This window comes from Eublepharis macularius, chromosome 12 (assembly GCF_028583425.1).
Source record: "Eublepharis macularius isolate TG4126 chromosome 12, MPM_Emac_v1.0, whole genome shotgun sequence".
NCBI lineage: Eukaryota > Metazoa > Chordata > Lepidosauria > Squamata > Eublepharidae > Eublepharis > Eublepharis macularius.
This window is the reverse complement of record NC_072801.1, coordinates 66349013-66370426: the sequence shown is the minus strand read 5'-3', so window position 1 is coordinate 66370426 and position 21414 is coordinate 66349013. Positions and strand designations below refer to the sequence as shown.

The 21414-nt window shown below is 43.3% G+C and overlaps 1 protein-coding gene across 1 annotated transcript; it reads right to left on the bottom strand.

The window, feature by feature from the left end:
* Positions 1-1627: 1627 nt before the first annotated feature.
* Positions 1628-20961, bottom strand: LOC129339565 (vomeronasal type-2 receptor 116-like). Its single transcript, XM_054994145.1, has 5 exons — positions 20773-20961; positions 11308-11889; positions 5570-5797; positions 3095-3221; positions 1628-2538 (listed from the first exon to the last, which is right to left on the bottom strand). Exons 1-5 carry the CDS (start codon positions 20959-20961, stop codon positions 1628-1630), a joined length of 2037 nt encoding a protein of 678 aa, XP_054850120.1.
* Between the last annotated feature and the right edge of the window lie 453 nt (positions 20962-21414).

The following is a 21414-nucleotide window of genomic DNA, read 5'->3' as shown; positions in this document are numbered from 1 at the left end:
AACCACTTGGCCAGGATCCAACCCAGCTTCTAATCCTCTCCCAGAAAATATTTATTATAAATCTATGTAAGACAATGGACGTCAGTTCTGACTGAAAAGAGAAAAAATAAATTTAATTAATTCCATCAAAATAATCCCATTTCCTTCCTGCCATCAACTGTTTTACATTCTCTTACTAGCTTCATTTAAAAAGTAGTTTTCCTTGAACACACTTCCAGCTACAATTGAATACACAATTTCCAGAGCTCGTTCATTCTGCATCCTTTCTCATTCTCCCCAAGCCCAACTGAAGAGAAACCAAAAGGAAAATATGGCTCTTCTTACTCCCCAAACAGTACAACTTGTCTTTCCCACAGTTTTATAACAATATCTGCATCTCTGCACCACCACACCAACATTCATTTTTATTTATTTTCTTCAATTGTCTACAGGGATTTCTGACACAGGAGAAACTTAAATTTGTCAGAGCAGGACACAATTGCATGATCTCAAAGCTGAATGACCTTCTAATATTAATCATTACTGAACATTCAGGAAATTATGAGTTCTTAACATTCAAGGTCTTTAAATTACAATATTGCACATATATGCTCCTATAGCATTTAGAAATAATGTTATAACCGATAATTAGCGATTTCAATATATGTAGTTCACTTTTCTTCTCTCTTTCACCCAAAGAGGGTGGAATACAAAGACAGGGTTAGATAGGAGTTAGCATATTGGACTAATTTCTGGGGTGGTGGTGGTGGGGATTGCATGTTTAAATCCCAACTTATTCAGGGAAGCTGACTCTGGGACGGTAACGCACTCACACACACTAACCTATATCATAGGGTGACTGTGAGGAATCCTCAGTGGGGTCTAGCAGCTGTAGTGGTGGCAGCAGCAGCTCCTTCTGCCTCTGCTAGCCACCGGTCAAATTTGGGCCCCCCTTGTTGACTCTTTCCCTCCTATCCTTCTGACCCTGCTGCTGCAGCTGGCTTAACTAGGTAAACTTGTGAGAACCCAACACGTATTGGGTGTCTCGTGTAGTTCGGCTCTAAGCTTCAGATGAGGCCAGGATATCTGTTTGAATTTCAGTGATCCACAAACTACAGAGATCAGTTTACCTGGCAGATGCTTACAATCAAGGAGAAATGGAAGTCCGAGAGTTGCTGCAGAGAAAGAATGGTCTGGGAATGAGAAGGTTGGCATGAATTCTCCTGTGGAAATTCAGACTTGATTTTTTCCCATTAACACTAAGAAAAACATGAGGGCAGTTTTGAGAGGGTGTGGGGGAATACCGTGATGTAAGAGGTTTAAATTCAGAACTGGAATTTTGACAGATTTAAATGACATCACAGAAAAGGGTGGAGTTTGGGAGCAGAACTTTGACCTGTCCACATTTGGAGGCTAGGTGGCTTTGCCCAAATGCATACACTCAGTGCAATGCCAGCAGCACCAACCCACATTGAAGAAGACAAGTTAAAATCTGAATATTGAGATCAGGGTTTAAATAAAACAAAATCTAACCGCCACATTGTTGTCTCCTGTATTCACTGGAGAGTGCTGGATTAAGACTAAGAGAGAGATGTTAAGAGAACTAGCTGAAGAGAGAAAAGTCTGAAGAGCAAAAAGAGATAAAGAACTAAGTGAGCTCATTCTTCTTCCTAACAAGCTGCTCCCTGGTGTTCAGCTGAGGCTTCACTAAAATAATGTAGCATTTGGGGAAGAAGATGCAACCCAACAAGCCAGCACTAGAGACCTGGATGGAGAAGATCTCCACGGCCACCATGTATTTCCCTTTGGTGCTCAAGTAGGTTGGGACAAAGGAAACCCAAACAGTGCAGAAGAGCAGCATGCTGAAGGTGATCAGCTTGGCTTCATTGAAAGTGTCGGGCAACTTTCGGGCAAAGAAAGCCACAGTGAAGCTGAGGATGGCCAGAAAGCCCATGTAGGCCAGGACAAGGTAGAACATGACCTCTGAGCCTTCGTTGCACTGCACTGTGATCTGGCTGATCTGGGAGTGCATGTCCAGCTCTGGGAACGGGGGAGAGGTGGCTATCCAGATGGTGCAGATGCCGGTTTGAATGAGGGAAGGCAGAATTATTACCGATGTCGCCAGCCTCTTCCCTGCCTGTTTCATGATGCTGTTTCCTGGCTTGGTGGCCATGAAGACCAGAACCACAGTGATGGTTTTGGCCAACACACATGAAACAGAGATGGAGAAGGTGATGCCAAACACGGTTTGCCGCAGAAGACAGGTCAGCTCCCCAGGCTGGCCAATAAAAAGGAAAGAGCAAAGGAAGCCGAGCAGCAGAGAGGCCAGGAGGGTGCAGGTGATGCTCCTGTTGTTGGCCTTGACGATGGGAGTGTCCCAGTGCAGAACAAAGAGCCTCATCACCATGACGGTGGCCAAGGAAGATAAAAGGGCCAAGGAAGCCAAGGCTGCTCCCAAGAGCTCTCCATAGGATAAGAAGTCGATGCTTCGGGGAATGCAGTGATCTTGTTTTTCATTTGGATACTGATCCTCTGGGCACTTCTGACATTGGTCAGCGTCTGAAATTAATAAGGAAGATCACAGTGACAAAGATATTCTGCAAGTTTAACCTTTCACAAAAACTTTATCACTTATGTGATCATAGAATTTTACTTTGTGTGTAGAAATCAGATGCTGACATTAATATATACAGGAATACTAATTGCTAGTTTCCCTTATTCTGGAGATACTCTCAACAGAGCTTCTATGAAAACGTAATAGGGAGAGAAAGAAGAGGAAGAAAAGTGTATCCTTGAGGGAAAAACCTTTTGTTCAGGGCAGGCACACCACACTGTTTGTTTGTTTGTTTGTTTGTTTGTTTGTTTGTTTGTTTGTTTGTTTGTTGTTCGCCTTTCTCACTGAGACTCTAGGCGGATTACACAGTACGTGGTTATTACAATCAGTATCAAGGACATTTCCATACAATGTCAAGCCTCGTATTTCGTCCCTCGTTTCAGGAAGTGAGATTTTCTCAAACTCATTTGTACAACAGTTCCTGACATAAGAGAGTATTAGAATTGGCCCAAATGTAAAACTCTCTCTTGTTTCTCTAATAATCATTCCTTTTTTCCTTACCAATTTGCACTGAAATCCTCCCTTCAGGGCACTGAGAACAGCTATAGCAACAGGCTTCTCTCCCCTCCAAAGTAAGCTTGCTGGATCCAGGTTGGCAGCTCTTGACACAAGTTGAAGTTGGCTCCACCTAACAACAGACACAAAGACGGTGTTTTAGGACGAAAATAATGTACCTCTAAAATGGCAAACTCCAGAATGGGAATCTGATGGGCATTTCCTTGCTATACCCTTCTTATTGACATCCTTAATACTATATAATTTTTCAAATGGGTTGTACTCCATATTTACTACTTCGCTATATGTCCTGTGTTTCATATATAGACCCATAATCTTTCACCATGGTTGGTTTCTCACTCTCTCTAATACTTCTTGCATTGGAATCAAATTTCCTTGTGAATCATAGAAATCTTTCATTCTGTATAAACGCTTCTGCTTTAATTCCTCCCAAAAATCCATTCAATTTTTTTTTAAATCTTCATTTAAGGATCCAATAGGATTCCATTTTGAAGGTGCTGGCAGCCAGGTAGCTTTTTTCTTATTCCAAATTTGTAATGCTGTCTGTCGGGGGCCTAATGAATTCTCTATTTCTTTTTTCACCTTTGTTGTAAATATTCCAAACTTACCTACTCCTTTGTTTACATTATCTTCCCATCTCACCCATTTATCCAAACCTTTACCATCCTTTTACAATATCATCCTTAATTGGAAAGCTTCGTAGTATCTTTCCAATTGTGGAATGCCCCACCCTAGATCTCCCTTTTGATGAGTAAATCGCTTTTCCTGGTAGTATGGCTTCCTTACAGCCAAATACCCACTTTTTAATTGTTTGATCCCACATAAATAATTGCTTCCTAGATATCTCTTCCGGGAGTACCTGAAATAAATATAACATCTGGGGTATTATAAACATTTTAACTGCCCTTATCTTCCCCAATATACTTAAATGTTTTTTCTCCCATTTAGAAAACAGTTCCACTTACCACAGAAATAGCATTTTACCCCGGATATTTGTGTAAATTTTTTTCCTCAATGGTAGTCAGGTCAAAAGAAAAAGACAGGGAAAGCAGGTTGTAAGGAACACTGCTGCCAGCTATCACATTCAAAGTTGCAGAGGAGTTAGCCGTGTTAGTCTGTAGTAGCAAAAACAAAAAGAGTCCAGTAGCACCTTTAAGACTAACCAACTTTATTGTAGCATAAGCTTTCGAGAATCACAGTTCTCTTCATCAGATGGAGACGTGGAGACGTGAGGGAGGAGTAGATGCAAACAGTAGCTTCTGATATGGAGATCAGTTTGCTCTGTTAAGGAAGTCAGTTACTTCTGATAATGAGATAACCCTTCATAGTCTCTATTCAATCCCAGCCTGACTGAGTCAAATTTACATATGAATTCCAATTCAGCAGCTTCCTGTTGGATTTTGTTTTTGAAAGATTTCTGTTGAACTACAGTGACCTTTAAGTCCTTGATGGAATGTCCTGGTAGATTGAAGTGTTCTGCCACTGGTTTCTGGACATTTCCATTTCTAATGTCAGATTTGTGTCCATTTATTCTTTTGCGCAGAGGTTGGCTGATTTGTCCAATGTACAGAGCAGATGGACATTGTTGGCACATGAGGGCATATATCACATGGAGGATGAGCAGTTGTAAGAGCCAGAGACAGTGTTGTTGATGCCATTGGGTCCTGTAATTGTATTTCCTGGGTAGATATAAAGGCAAAGCTGGCATCTGGGTCTGTTGCAGGGCCTGGAACCTGTGCTGGTGACACTGCTAGCCAATTCATGATTGTAAGTGACAAGTTGTTTAATGTTGAGGGGCTGTGTGTAGGCAAGGAGAGGTCTTCCACCCAGGGCTTCTGAGAGAGAGGCATCATTTTCCAGGCTGGGTTGTAGATCAGTGATAATATGTTGGATACGTTTCCTTAACAGAAGCAAATCGATCTCCATATCAGAAGTTACTGTTTGCAGCTACTCCTCCCTCCCCTCTCCACCTATATATCTGACCAGTTTCTTCTTGCCCTCCATGCATCTGACAAAGAGAACTGTGATTCTCGAAAGCTTATGCTACAATAAAGTTGGTTAGTCTTAAAGGTGCTACTGGACACTTTTTGTTTTAGCTACCACCTTTGAACTGTACTGTGACTTGCACATCTTTCCTTCTTCCAATAATAAAGATTGAATGTGAGCTGAAGGGCAAGATCCAAAGAGCTCTTGGCCATTTCTCACTGTCCTGTGCCCTGTAGCCTTGAACAAGCTGGCCCTTTGGACTCAGGATGGGCCCGAGATACAGGCCATTATTCTTTGTTGTTTGTGCATTTAAATTGTATCTTTATAGTGCTTATCAATTGCATTTTTACTATTCCAAACTGATATGGTTCTCTTCAGTAAGAAGAGAAATGAATAAATATTCTAACAAACTGTAAACAAGACATAATGTTTCTCAGATGACAACTTCTAAAGTTCAGATAAAACACTTCATACCTGTTTAAACTTGGGATTCCACACAATGGTGCTTCTGTTAATGGTGAACTCCTGGCCGACAGGAGCTTGCTGGTCTATCTTTCCAACTTGGACTCTCTGAAAGGATTCGTTGGCGAATGCGATTGTATTAATGATATCATATCCAGTGGTCATTTCCCCATTTTCATCAAAGAAAATTTCATCCCCGGCACTATTATTAAAGCGAAGCTTTCTCAGAAAAGAGTTCAGCTGGGTAAGAGGAGAAATGTTTACAAAGTTAGACAAACACGTTGGGAGCAGATTGTGACATGATACTTTGCAAAACTTTGACCACTGCTCCTTCAACTAGACTGTTCCATTTTATTGCAATTCTGATTTCTTTGTAAATGGTCCCCTTGAATCTCTCCCCACAGTGATTCTCAAGAGAAGCACCTTCCCATGATTCTTATCTGTATGCATGAAACTGCACTGGATCTACATTGCCCTCTCTCCCATACCTGGCATTCTTTCTGCTCCCGAGAAAGGTTTCTACAAAGTGTGCATCCGAGACTGCTCTCCCCTTACTTGGGGATTTTGAAAGAAGTCTCTACTTGAGTCTGCAGTCTCTGATGTGGCCCAACTTCCCATCCTTCCTGTGCTGCTATAGAAGTGGAAAATGGCCAGTCTGGACTGACCCTTAAGGAATACGCTGCCAACTATATAGTGACCAGTACCCATCCCAAGTAGCAGATGCTGATGAATTTTGAGAATGTCACAGATAAGGTAGATGAGATGTAAGAACAATACGGAATCAGAGCTTCTGGTCATTTTACTGCCCTACATATAAGAAATACTCAAGTTCAAGTTTATTATTACAATCTAGGATCAGAATTTGAGTCAGCATGTACAATAATATATAACAAATACATTGATTTCATGTCTAAGCATATCTAGGAAACTGAACAATATATTTAAATAAATAAAATTGTTAAATATTGGTTAAAATTTCTTAAAGGAAGATGTGATAATCTATCTAATTTAACTAGTCAGGGTGCAGAATCTTGCTACCTCAGCAGTGATTTCATTACAGCAAACAGCTAAAAGGATAACAAAATAAATTTAACTGTAAGAGTTGTAAATTTTTAAATTAATTTTAAGTTTAATTTTAAGTTTAATTTAAGCATTAATTTTAAGTTTACACATGTCTAAGAATTAAGTATATCAGTGTGCTAAAATGGGTAAAATCGTTAAAATCTTAATTAAAATTTCTAGAGGAAGTAATAATGTTCTGTCTGATTACACTAGCCAAAGCACAGAACCTTGCGGCCTTAGCAGTAATTTCTTGGCAGGAATCAGTTAGAAGGAGGGCAGAATAAGACTGACTTGGTCTGCCTGGGTGGGCAGCAATAACTGGTGAGATACGCTTTGTTCGAATCTCCTGATAGAACTTACAATATAGAAGGACATGCTCTATTGTCTCTACCTGTCTGGATTGACAGGGGCAGAGGCGATTTGTGTATGGGATGTGAGTGTATCTCCCCTCCAAGACAGCATATGGGAGAGCATTAAAACATGCTAAGGTAAAAGCTCTGTGGTATTTTGGAAACTCCAATGAAAAGAGATAGCTACGTGGAGTAAAATTTTGTTTTCTGTTCCCCACTAACGGGACATTTAAGGCCCATGCTCTATCGACTTGGAGAGAAGTGTCCCATAGTCTCTGTTTAATAATTATTCTGGCTCCAGTAGCGACAATTTGCGTTCTATTGTTGAGATCCATCTTGAATGGAAACTGTCTAGGAAAATTAGAGTTGTTAATCCTGAAGGGGAAATTTTTATCTTGAGCCATAGACAGATGGCATGGAACCATGCCCGGGTTTCCAATGTTACTAATCCAGCCTCTAGCCTGAGCAAAGCATTATGGATGCATCTTGGCACCCCTAATAAAGATCTTAAAGTTTTTGATTGGATTACTTCAAGCTTGGAGTAATCTTTGTACAGGGATACCTGAGCACCCTACATAAGCTGAGGTATTGTCTTGCCTTGAAAAACCTTCAGGGCATGTGGAATATAAGCACCTCCTTTAGTATGGAAAAATCTCAAAATAGGCAGAATGGGCAAAATGGGCTGTTTTATGGGCAGATTCTGTGACCTGAGAAAGGTGTGCAGCCCATGAACCTGAGTACTGAAATGCAACTCCCAAATACCTGAACACCTTTACCTGCTTAATCTTATGTCCATCTATTTGCCACCTGTGTAAGGTGGGTCTTTTGCCAAAGACAAGTACTGTGGTTTTGGTAAAATTTATGGTGAGATGTTCATCATTGCAATACAATGAAAGTGCTCGGAGGGCTCTTCTCAGCCCTACTTCAGTATATGACAGGATAACTGTATCGTCTGCATATAAGAGTGTAGAGATGGGTCTGTTTGCAATGGCTGGAGGGTTGAAATCCGGATTAGATGGGGACTGTGTCATGGAATGGATATAGAAATTGAACAATTTCTATAGTTCAGATTAGGAGCACATAGCATGAAGAGATGGACAAGTGACAGTTGAAAAGTCCATTGGACAGCAGTAAGAGAGCCAAACTGCAATACCAGGATGCCTACATTTCCCATCAAAACTTGAGGGAAGCTGACAAGTGTCCGACCTGTGTCATTCATCACTTGTAGCTTGGCCCTTACCCAAGACAATGTTCTAAGCTCATGGCAAGTCAGAGTGCTGACTTGGAGCTCAACTGCTTATTAATAACCACTATGTTACAGCAGCTCCCATGTGTACTGAAGAGCATCACATTTTGTTTCCACAGTGGGCCAGACAGCACCCCCACACACACTTGCACACACACCACAGTGGACTGATTTAGAATGTGGAAAGGGTATGGATGGAATCTCCAGTTTCCTTCTGTCCACTCACCATGTTCTTAATTGGAGTTGGAACCCCACTTGCCTGGGAAACACAGAGCTTCAGAAAACAGCTCTCTGCCAGACCCAGGGATGTGCCTGTGATAAATATAAACTGTATTCATGTAGTTATACAACCGGTGGGAGACTGGAAGTATGTGAGATTTGGGCAGCAAAGACAGAGATTGAGAGGATGAAGGAACACCTGCTGGACTGGTCCTTGATCAGTCAAAATAATTTCTACATGAGAATTTACTCCCTTTGGGTTTTGGAAGGACAATGTTACATTCACAGGTCAAGATGGGGAGCCATATTAGTCCGTCTGTAGCAGTGGAAAAGAGCAAGAATCCAGTAGCACCTGTAAGACTAACAAAATTAGTGGTGGGGTTGAGCTTTTGTGAGCCACAGCTCACTTCAGATACTTACAGACTCTTACATTCAGAGGTGCGCTTCATATTGAAATTAAAAGAAATGGATGTTAAAAACAAGGCTGATTTGACAAGGATGGAGGATGGAGTCCTAGTAACTGGAATGGTGGAGCTGCAAATATTTTGGCCACTGGCAGGTTAGGATGGGGAAAGGAGCGGGACGGTGACCCCCTTGGCACATCCCCATTGGTGGGGAATTGGGGTCTGTCAGAAGCGACTGGTGGGCTCCACGGCAGCCGGTTGCGAGGGCAGACTGCCACGTGGCTCCCCTGTACAAGGAAGGCCCTTCTGCTGTATGGCAAGGTGCTGCAGGCTTGGAGGGGGAACCATTTACCTGGCCGGTCAGGTACCAGCCATGCATTGTATGGCTCACCCCCGAGGCAGTGGGGGCTCGCCCAGACAGGTCAAGGCGGAGGTCATGGGTGACCCCAGGGCTTGACCTGTACCGCTAGTTTGTTAGATCCCTTGCTGTATTGACAGTTTGTGTTGAAATGAATAAAGTGGCCCAATTTTATACCCAAGCTTTGTGTCTGCCTTTTATTTCGACTGGGGAGGCAAACACAACTCTCAGAGTATCTCGTGCCAAAGGACTACCACTTCAGCATGCTTTACTACTGTGCCACTTGAAGACAGTGGTTCTCTGACTCTTCTATTTCACACTTGCCAGCTAATACAGATACCCACACGCATATTTGCACAGCCCAAGAGTGAAAGGATCTGCAGCCACTCTCTCTCTCCTTACTACTCCTGGATAAGGGTGACCTAACTGTGTGACGGTGTGAGTCCAAATAACAAGCTTCCAGCATCCAAATAAGTTTTATAAAGAAATACAGTTTTAATAAAGTTAATGAAGATTTAATAAAGCTTAATAAAGTTTAATAACCAAGTGGTCAGGTGGCAAATCAGCACTCTGTTGGTTCAAATCCCACTACTACCATCAGCTCAGTAGGTGACCTTGCGAGGCCACTCCTCTCGGCCCCAGCTCCCCAGCTGTATTGTTGGTATAAAATTAACACTGACCTTTGTTCACTGATCTGAGCAGAGCACTAATCTTTCTAGAAAAGGGGTATATAAGTGTATTCATTGTTATTTATAAAGCAATCAAAGCACACACATGATATATTTATATGGCAATCAGAACAAGGGTCAAATGAAAAGCAATCAAGCAGTAAATCCTCTTATTCTGCTGCATACTTATGAGATGGTTAGAATAAGGTTAGGCTAGTTATTCTTGAAATTAAGTGTTCAGAAATCCTCTATTATGTCAATCTCCCAGGTTAGGATTTCTTCCCTTTTATTCAGGCATATTTGCTCACAGTGGGGTTGATGTCTTAATCCCTCATGTTAATGGGACAGAGTTTAGGAGCATAATGAATACATCGTAAGAGAGCTTCTTTTCCATTTCCAGAGATTTTACACCCCTATTTGAAACCCTCTCTTTGTAGGTCACTTCATCTCTTCCTCCCTTAGAGGCAGGAAACTAGCAGTGGGCTCTCACCTCTCTGTCTCCTCGGTGGGCTCTCTGACCGAAGTGTCAGCTGTACCCACTGATCTTCCTCTGGCCAGAGTTGTCCTCATATCTATGGCTCAGAATTGCCCTCTGCCTGTGAAGCTGAGAGTCTCGATACATGAGACCACTTACATGACGACACTCAAGTGGACACTTGTGTTAGCCAGGAAGGGTAGTTTAAAGGGTCAAAGGCTGTGAAAGTTTCACCTCTCTAGAGCTGGTAGAGATCACTCCTCAGAGAGTTTGTTTATTTCATCTTCATTTCCTGAAGGCTTTATAAATTTCACCTTCCCTTCAGGGAGGTAAAGATGAAATAAATAAACCCTCTGAGGAGCGATCTCTTCAGCTCTAGAGAGGTGAAACTGATAGAGCCTTTACTTCTGTCATTTAAAGAATTCTTCCCAGCTATCATTGCATCTCCCTTCACTTGAGCAGACTCGTATAAGAGGTCTCTTGTAGAGAGACTCTGAGTTCTTGCTCTGTACCTTTCCCATTTTCGATTCCCTGTTAAATTAAAGGAAGGCTCTTGACAGCATATAGAATGCAGACCCAATTCTTGTAATTTTGATGTGAATCCTGGGGTGATGTTCTGGGTATTTCTTAACTCCTTTAAAAAGACCATAACTGAATACTTTTTGATATCCAGTACAATAATGATGTGTGACAAAACTGGAACTTAGACTTACCTGCCATGGCTGTACATTCTGAAATGTCCACCTGTCTCTATGTCTCTTTGCTCTCTGTTTGACAATCGATGAATGGAGGGCATGGAAAGCATGTGCTACAGCATAAACAGCATTATAGCTGCTATAGCTCTCACCAGACATTCTCATTTCGAAGACAGATCCAGGGAGACTCCTCAGTTTCTCTTTCCCAGTACAGCGGGGAAGGTTTGGTGAAAGTTGCTTAAACCATGGGACAGAACACTTAAAAGATTTTACCCAGAAATCAAGGATCAAAGGAAACACCACAGGGTCTAGGTTCTCAAGGTACTCCTCGAATCCTGGCACCACGTTTGTGTGCATTTCAAAGGACAAGGTGCCATTGAGGGATTGGGTGGGGAAACCGTCCCAAGCAACCACCGCAGTGAAATCCCACTTTGCAGTTATGATCCACACCCTCTGCATCGGAGGCTCGTCATCAAAGTCATATTCTAGCAGAATTAGTCGTAAATGATTCATGGACAGAAAATCCCCATGGACAAGGATGACATTTACTTCATTCAACCAGAGAGAAAAAAAGATATTGGCTTTGCTTTTACTTGGTTCATATTCCAGTAAAATTGGCATCAGTTGTGTGAAAGCGAGACAAATGTTGTTCTGGAGGAGCCTGGGTCTCAGGGTCTGCAGAAACGTTTCTCCACTCTCATCATCGGAGGTGAGGAGGCCGACCCACGTCCATCCAAAGTGCTTGAGCAGCTGAACGATCCCCACATACTGAGCGTTTTCGCTTGGAAACATCCGATAGAAAAAAGGGAACTTAATCTTATCACTCAGCACTGGGTCAAAGGAGCCGTAACTTAGCTTATAGGAGTAAAAATATACTTTTAATATGGAGAAATGCATCACTCAGTTATTTAAATCAAGACTTACATCTCTGATGCAATGAATTTAATCCCCGCATTAGCGTCACAACACAAACAATTAATTGCTGGTTTCGCACATATATACTTTTTTTTAAAAAAAGCAGATTTCTATTATCTTTTAACTAAGCTAATATAAAGAAAATAAATTATTGAGAGAGAGCATTGTTTTATAAGCCACGAGTTCTGTTTTTAGCACAATGAATAGCTCCACCAAATGGTTCCACCACCCAAAAGTCATCATTTCAGCTGGAACCCTGAAAGCCTGGTTTCTCCTGTTTCCCCAAATCTTCCTATGAACTCTGGGACTGAGATAGAGTCCAATGCGGAAGAAAGTGGCTGGGAAGGATTTTTAGCCAAGCCTTCCATGAGACCTCAGGAATTATAGTGATGATCTTCCAAGACATTAAAGGGGGGAGGGGGAGTCATTAAAACTTCTGCTTAGTCAGTCCTCACCACATGGTATGAGAAGAAGGGGAATGTAGCCCTACAAAGGGCCCTAGATATGCAGGAACAAAATCATCTGAAATTTTATGAAGTGTTTGTTTATTGGGACTACAGCCTCTGTTGTTGGTAAAGGAACAGTTTTGGGGGACAGTTTGAGCTACTCTGCTACCAAGTGACTGCTACACACATTCCTCTGAGCGTGCATACCTGTGGGATCTTGTAGTTAGTTATCATGTGGGCTATCTGAATTGAGTTTTGAGAGGAGAGGGCACCTACAACAGCCATTATACTCTTCTGAGTCTCACAGTTGTAATTGGTGGGATTCCCCTGGTAGTTTTCCAGAAGTAACCAAGTGTTCTTACTAGCAACAAAGGTATTAAAATAATTATTTCCAAAGAAGTATTTCAGTGTGATGTTGGGCAAGAGATGCGTATTCTGGTTGATCTCATCCACAGCAAAATCAAAGGCCCAAAAGTGCTGGTAGTTTTTAGGGATTAACCTGCAATGAAATGGAGATCACCCTTTAATACCTTGCTTTTCCCAAGATGTTCTCTGAAACCCCCAAGAACCGCTCTCCCTTGAAATCTGCCAGGCAGAGACAGGAAGAGACCAGACAATTCGGGCAACTTCAAAGACTCAAAATGTCCCCATGGATTGTGTGCTTTCAGGACACACCTGTCCCTCTTTCAGCCGGGGTCATCTGCATTTCTAAGGCTCTGCAGCAGGGACGTCATTCATACAAACTATCCTCCTGCTAACTAGCAAAAAACACCTTTGAAACCCTGATGCCTCTACCCACCACAAACCCAGTAATCAAAAAGAAAAGAAGAACATTCTGGCACAGATACTTAGCCAAAGAGTCATATCATCATCACTGTAAAAATAGGGGATGTGTGTTTCATGGAAAACATGATACTAATAAGTAGCAGAAATGGGAGCGGGGAGGTGGCCTCTGATTTTCCTGCCAGAGTCTCTGAATCTGTTGCCTGGACAGGTTACTCTGCAGGGATTTAAGAGTGAGCCATGCCTGGATAGGTTGACGGGCATTCTGCAGAGCAGCACTGTGTTAACTTGGCAGCTGTGCAGGGCAGGGCAGATTCTCAGAAGATGGCAGAATGTCCCAATTTGTTTCTGCGGTCTACGCATATGGGTTGCAGGATTGTGAATTATGACACTAACACCTCTACTTACAAAATACAATGAGCTTGTCCAGAAAAAAAGACAGAATTCTGTGCCTTGCAGGAACTCAAAACTGTGGTGTGATTGAAGAATTCAAATAAAAGTTTTAAAGTATTTTCCAAGATGGAGGTTAGGTCATTTGGCATCTACTGCAAAATGGAGACCTGAGGTTACTCCTTTTGTTTATCTCACTGCATTGCCATTAGTAAAGCTGAGAAATATGGGGAACTGGTTTTGGTTCAAATTCATACATGAATGATTTTTCTTTTCACTCCTCCACGATGACTGAATGTGTGAATTGTGTATGTTACGTGCTGTCAGGTCGCTTCTGACTTATAATAAATTTATGAATGGAAGACCTCCAGAACATCCTCTCATTAACAACCTTGCTGAGATCTTGCAAACTGGAGGCCATGGCTTCCTTCAGCGAGTCAAGCCACCTCATTTCAGATCTTCTTCTTTTCCTACTGACTTCCTCAAAGGTGTAAAGTGGCTATATGGAAAAGCCTAGTACCCAACATAGTATCAAAGTTTTAGTTGTCAAGTTAGAACTGTGATGGCCTTTCCTTCAGAAAGGTGCCAATCTGCAGGCCTTTCCCTAAAAGGGCACATGACAAAGACTCATGTTAAACAATTCTCCTGCGTGCTCAAAATGTTGCACCTAGGCAAACAAGACCCATCCTCTCCTTTTGTGGACCTGCATAGAAAAGCCTCTGTGAAGAAGCTTTCCTTCTTCTGAATCTCTCTGAAATAATTTAGACTTGAATTCTCTACAAGCGACAGGAGTTATTTTAAGAAACACTGCAGATGGTTTCATCACTGACGGGGGCTTACCAGTTTTTTGGGAAATCGGATCCCTTGTCGGTAAAGTTGTTGATTTCCATTTCTCCAAATGAAACGGAGCCAGATTCACCAATAATAAGATACTCGGTTATACGTGAAACCAATTTATATTCCCAGCACACAGAAGAACTCAAATTTCTGTTGAAAGCCTGAGGGGGAAGCAAGAGGAGGAATAACACTAATAAAAGCCATTTGACTGTTTGCAGCTTTCTGCTCCAGTTCAAGCTGACCTCCTGCTTTGTGACCAGCACCTCAGCCAGTGAGGGCAACGACGACATCTGCTCTCAAGACACTGATCAATGCTATTCCTGCCCAGGTTTTCCCTCTAAGCCATAATTTCAGGATTTCATTGGAGGCAGCTCTGCCTTCTTCTCGGTAACCTCCCAGATCACTGTGATCCAGACTGGTTTGACGTTTCACAACCGATGGAGTTTAATATGACTTATTTTGTAATTCATTTAGCAGGTGACAGCAGGTAATGCATGGGAAGCTGAGTTTGATCACGGTAATTTTGATAATTACAGGGCACAGGTAAGCCCCCAGTGTTCATACTCCTAGCTCCAGGAGAGGGTGCGTCTGGGTGCCGCTGGAGAGAAGCGAAGCATCAGCGTGGTGCTTTGATGGCAAGGTCTCCCTGACCCCTGATGAAGCTGGCTCCTCGTAAACAAGGGTGATTTTAACCAGTACCTTGTCGGGTCCCTTAGACCTTGGATGCTTGCCATCTTCTAATTAATTCTTCATAAGACTCAAATGAAGACAACAGTTCTAAGATATAACAAATGCAACTGACCACTTTGGACTTCATTGCCACTTCAGGTTATCCAACTGGACTGTCTGAATGAGTGGCATTTGACTAACATTGTGTAAAACTGAGCATTCTGTATTTATTATTACTCAGTGAGAACTTGGTAGTTTTGCATTTGATTTTCAATGTACATTCAAAGAATCGTTTGCACTGAGTCACTTTAATAATGTTTGCAGATTAAATTCCATATATGAAATAAGGATTTAAAAGTTTTTTCTACCCTGGGTTGCCTTTGTTCTTTTTGTACCTACGTGCTTCTGATCCCAGCTGGGTGAAGGGGAATGGGCATTGCCACCTGCTCCACTCCTATTACCAGCTGGGTTAATGCTGGGTTAATGCCAGGGGTGGCATTGTCACCTGCTCCTCTCCTAGTAACAGCTGGGTTATTAGGAGTGGAGCCTTTTTGTACCTACCTACTTCTGATCTCAGCTGGGTGAAAGGGGAGTGGGCATTGCCACCTGCTCCACTCCTAATACCAGCTTGGTGAAGGGGAATAGGCATTGCCACCTGCTCCACTCCTAATACCAGCTGGGTTAAGGCCAGGAGTGGCATTTCCATCTGCTCCACTCCTATTACCAGCTGAGTTGAGGCGGGGAGAGGGCATTGCCACCTTCTCATCTCCTAATAGTAGCTCGTTTAAGGCAGGCATTGCCAACTGCTCTGCTTCTGATCCCAGCTGGTTCAAAGGGGGCCAAGCATTGCCACCTGCTCCATTGCTGATACCAGCTGGGTTAAGGTGGGGGCTAGGTATTGCCACCTGCTGTGCTCGTAACACCAACTGGGTTAAGGCGGGGAGAGGGCCTTGCCACCTGCTCCACTCTTGATATCAGCTGCGTTAAGTTGGGTGTGGGCATTGCCACCTATGGGTCTGTTCCTTTCCACGCTTTTCCTTTTGAGGACACAGCAATGCCATTGGGTGATCATCTGACTCTGGCCACCAGGGAGAAGATCCTGAAGGGAGGGTATGTGGATGTTCTCACATTCCTCTTGAGAGAGTTAGAAAAGAAAGAGGAGGAGGAGTTGGATGACCAGGAGAAGGAACGCTTGAAGCGCAGGAAGGTGGATAGGACATGGGCCAATTAGCTCCTGGGGATGTTGATTGATGCTGGCATTGTCGCCAGGGCACAACCTTTGCAAGCTGCCCCACTTTTTCAGTATATCAACAGTATTTACCAGGCCTATATGGACTTCGCTGGAGCAGCCTGGCTCCAATATGACGAGGAGTTCCGTATGAGGGCCACCAGCTCAATGGAAAAGTTGGGTTTGAACTTGAGAGACTAAGGGCCAAGCTATAAGTGACGAATGACAAAGTGACAAAGTGAACAGGGAGAAATACACCTGCCGTTCAAGCGTCATTCGTCACTTGTAGCTTGGCCCTAAGTCTCTTTCTTTAGGGGGACACTTCCCACCTCCAGCTCTAGTATTTGCCCAAAGCTCTATGGTTAAACCATAGAGTTCAGCAAGATGATGTCATGGCAGCAGCACAACATGGAATACAAAGTCTCTGCCTATCATTATCATCCACTGGCTATCAGCCTCTTGCTAGCATCCTTTATTAGAACCCATCTTCATCATAGGTAGCATGGGTTTTTTCTACACTGTGACTCTTTTTTCCTTGATGCAAACCATTTAGTTTCACGTAGATTCAAGTGCTGCTTTTGCCTACAAGTGGAATTTTCCTTCACTTTCTAGTTCTGAGAGGACAGGATACAACAGGGCTTTGAACGATTCAGCCAGGAATTGTCCAATAGGCTTTCAGCATGTCTGCCGTGCATCAAGTGTATTGTTTTATAGTATTGTGCTTCAGGGCCTCTGAGTGTGTGCAAAATAGAACCAAACGTCTGTTGCTTTGTTGCTAACTGCTTATCTTCCAGGCAAGGTGTTTTGGTTATAAGTCCCTGCTGAAGCCTGGGAACACGACCTTGGTTTAACACAGAGACTGAGCTGAGCTCCTTTCTCCCCCCTCCCTTCTTCCTACGTGACGCGCACCAAAACTTCTAAAGGCCTCTCCTTCTCCCTGGGGTGGTGGGGGGGGGGTGAAGGCACTAACCTGTAATTGATCCTGTTTTACTATCTTTAGGCATGCCAGTCGATTCCCTTGTACAGTCTCTTGACCTGGTATCTTTCTTTAATCAAATCATCTTTAACTCATACACTGAAGTGATGCAGTGAAGTGTTTGGGGAAGCACTTGGCAAGACCTGACAGGATCCAACCCAGCTTCTAATCCTTTCCCAGAAAACATTTATTTTAAATCTATATAAGACAATGGATGTCAGTTCTGACTGAAAAGAGAACAAATACATTCAATTAATTCCATCAAAATAATCCCATTTCCTTCCTGCCATCAACTGTTTTACATTCTCTTACTAGCTTCATTTAAAAAGGAGTTTTCCTTGAACACACTTCCAGCTACAATTGAATACACAATTTCCAGAGCTCGTTCATTCTGCATCCTTTCTCACTCCCCCCAAGCCCAACTGAAGAGAAACCAAAAGGAAAATGTGGCTCTTCTTACTCCCCAAACAGTACAACTTGTCTTTCCCACAGTTTTATAACAATATCTGCATCTTTGCACCACCACACCAACATCTTTTTTACTTGTTTTGTTCAACTGTCTGACACAGATTTCTGACACAGGAGACATTTAAACGTGACAGAGCGGGACACAATTGCATGATCTCAAAGCTGAATGAACTTCTAATATTAATCGTTACTGAACATTCAGGAACTTATGGGTTCCTAACATTCAAGGTCTTTAAATTACAATATTGCAGCATTTAGAAATAATTTTATAACCGATAATTAGCGATTTCAATATATGTAGTTCCCTTTTTTTCTCTCTTTCACCCAAAGAGGGTGGAATACAAAGACAGGGTTAGATAGGAGTTAGCATATCGGACTAAATTCTGGGGTGGTGGTGGGGGGCTTATATGTTTAAATCCCAACTTATTCAGGGAAGCTGACTCTGGGACGGTAACGCCCTCACGCACACTAACCTATATCATAGGGTGATTGTGAGGAATCCTCAGTGGGGTCTAGCAGCTGTAGTGGTGGCAGCAGCAGCTCCTTCTGCCTCTGCTAGCCACTGGTCAAATTTGGGCCCCCCTTGTTGACTCTTTCCCTCCTATCCTTCTGACCCTGCTGCTGCAGCTGGCTTAACTAGGTAAACTTGTGAGAACCCAACACATATTGGGTGTCTTGTGTAGTTTGGCTCTAAGCTTCAGATGAGGCCAGGATATCTGTTTGAATTTCAGTGATCCATAAGCTACAGAGATCACTTAACCTGAAGGATGCTTACAATCAAGGAGAAATGGAAGTCCGAGAGTTGCTACAGAGAAAGAATGGTCTGGGAATGAGAAGGTTGGCATGAATTCTCCGGGGGAAATTCAGACTTGATTTTTTCCCATTAACACTAAGAAAAACATGAGGGCAGTTTTGAGAGGGTGTGGGGGAATACCATGATGTAAGAGGTTTAAATTCAGAACTGGAATTTTGACAGATGTAAATGACATCACAGAAAAGGGTGGAGTTTGGGAGCAGAACTTTGACCTGTCCACATTTGGAGGCTAGGTGCCTTTGCCCAAATGCATACCCTCAGTGCAATGCCAGTAGCACCAACCCACATTGAAGAAGACAAGTTAAAATCTGAATTCATTTTCTCAGCCATGTCGGATGCTCCTCTCAGCGGGTGTGAGAGGAAGCGCCCGAGCACCCTGACTGGGCGGCTGATCTGTGAAGATTAGACCCCAAGACTCCCAGGTGGGGAGGCAGGGTCCGGGACGCTGCGGGAAGAACCCCCCGGAATCAATGTGGGGGGTAAATTGCCCGTTTGTCCCTATGGAGGCCGGCAGACGTGCGCGGCGCCTCGAGTGCTGCCAGGCTATGGAAAACGGCAAAGAACAGAACTAGGCGGAAGCCTGCAAGTAAGCGAATCCCTTCTGTTATTACAAGCGTACGTGAAGGAGTGGTGGGATCTGAAGCTAAGAAGGCTCGTTCTTCCCCTTCGCTGAGTTTCAGAATTTGGGCTGGCAGTCCCCCCCCCTAAAATGGCAGCGAAAAAACAAAGTCCCACTCTGGGTAAGTCAATCTCGGCTGCCCTGCAGAAGGGAGAATTGCTCGAGGAACTGGTGCGCAGGGCGGTTGTTGAAGCCATAAAACCCTTTGTTGACAAGCTGAACGAAACAGATCAAAGGGTGGGCTTAATTGACAGCGAAGTGAAAACCATTAAGGAAGCAGCGGGGGGGGGGGGCAGAGAAGGCTGCCCGGGAAAGTGCATCACTCGTGAAGGCTACGAAAAAAAGAGTTAAAGCTGGTGGAGAACCAGCTGATCGGGCTACAAGTGGAACGAACACAGACAATTTTGCACCTCCAGAATGTGAAAGAGGAGGAAAATGAGGATTTATGGGGTCTGGTCTCGGAACTACTGGCGACACCCGCGAAGGCAACTAAAGAAGAGGTTAAAAGCGCCATTTTGGAAGTCCGCCGGGCTTCTTCAAAATATGCAACGAAGCGTCAGCTGCCTCGCGAGATCATCATCGATTTTTCATCTAAAAGGATACGAGACACCATCCTATATAATTCATACAATGCGTATTTGGACTTTTTGGGTAATAAAGTTAAGATACTGAAGGACGTTCCATTTTTAGTTCGGAAAAGACGTTTTAAGTATAAGAAGCTCGCAGCTCTTCTGAGGGAACGTGGAATAAAGTACAAATGGTTATTTCTGGAAGGAATCTGGTTTAGTTACAAAGATCAAACCTATAAGATACTATCAGAAGATCAACTAAGGGATTTTGAGGATAAAAATTCGGAATTTCAGTGCACCAAGCAAGAAGAAAGGGAGAAGTCTGAGGAGGGGGGGGGGAGAAATGAGCACTGCGGCGGCAGTTGCTCAGAGAGAATTGCGTCCGGGACCCAGGAGGGGGAGGAAAACTTAATTTGAATTCGATTGTAATTTGTATCCTGTATGATCAACCACTCCATCATTACTCTATTAAGCTATTTCTTTACTATGGCAGTATGAAGGGAAAGCATTGAAGTGTAGTGTTTAGTGTTTGTAGGTTACCTTCCCTTTTTTCCACCCTCCCCTTCCTTTTTCATTTTTCGCCTCTCTTTTCCTTCCCTTGTGTTATTGTAATCTTTTGTAGTTACTGTTATTGTATGTTAGGTATTGAAAAATAAAAAACTTTCAAAAAAATCTGAATATTGAGATCAGGGTTTGAATAAAACAAAATCTAAATGCCACATTGTTGTCTCATGTATTCATTGGAGAGTTCTGGATTAAGACTAAGAGAGAGATGTGAAGAGAACTAGCTGAAGAAAGAAAAGTCTGAAGAGCAGAAAGAGATAAAGAACTAAGTGAGCTCATTCTTCTTCCTAACAAGCTGCTCCCGGGTGTTCAGCTGAGACTTCACTAAAATAATGTAGCATTTGGGGAAGAAGATGCAACCCAACAAGCCAGCACTAGAGATCTGGATGGAGAAGATCTCCACAGCCACCATGTACTTCCCTTTGGTGCTCAAGTAGGTTGGGACAAAGGAAACCCAAACAGTGCAGAAGAGGAGCATGCTGAAGGTGATCAGCTTGGCTTCATTGAAAGTGTCGGGCAACTTTCGGGCAAAGAAAGCCACAGTGAAGCTGATGATGGCCAGAAAGCCCATGTAGGCCAGGACAAGGTAGAACATGACCTCTGAGCCTTCGTTGCACTGCAATGTGATCTGGCTGATCTGGGAGTGCATGTCCAACTCTGGGAATGGGGGAGAGGTGGCTATCCAGGTGGCGCAGATACCCATTTGAATGAGAGAACAGAAAATAATTACAGATGTTGCGAGGCTCCTCCCTGCCCATTTCATGATGCTATTTCCTGGTTTGGTGGCCATGAAGACCAGAACCACAGTGATGGTTTTGGCCAACACACATGAAACGGAGATGGAGAAGGCGATGCCAAACATGGTTTGCCGCAGAAGACAGGTCACCACTTTAGGACGGCCAATAAACAAAAAAGAGCAAAGGAAGCCGAGCAGCAGAGAGGCCAGGAGGGTGCAGGTGGTGCTCCTGTTGTTGGCCTTGACGATGGGGGTGTCCCAGTGCAGAACAAAGAGCCCCGTCACCATGACGGTGGTCAAGGAAGATAAAAGGGCCAAGGAAGCCAAGGCTGCTCCCAATGGTTCTCCGTAGGATAAGAAAGTGAG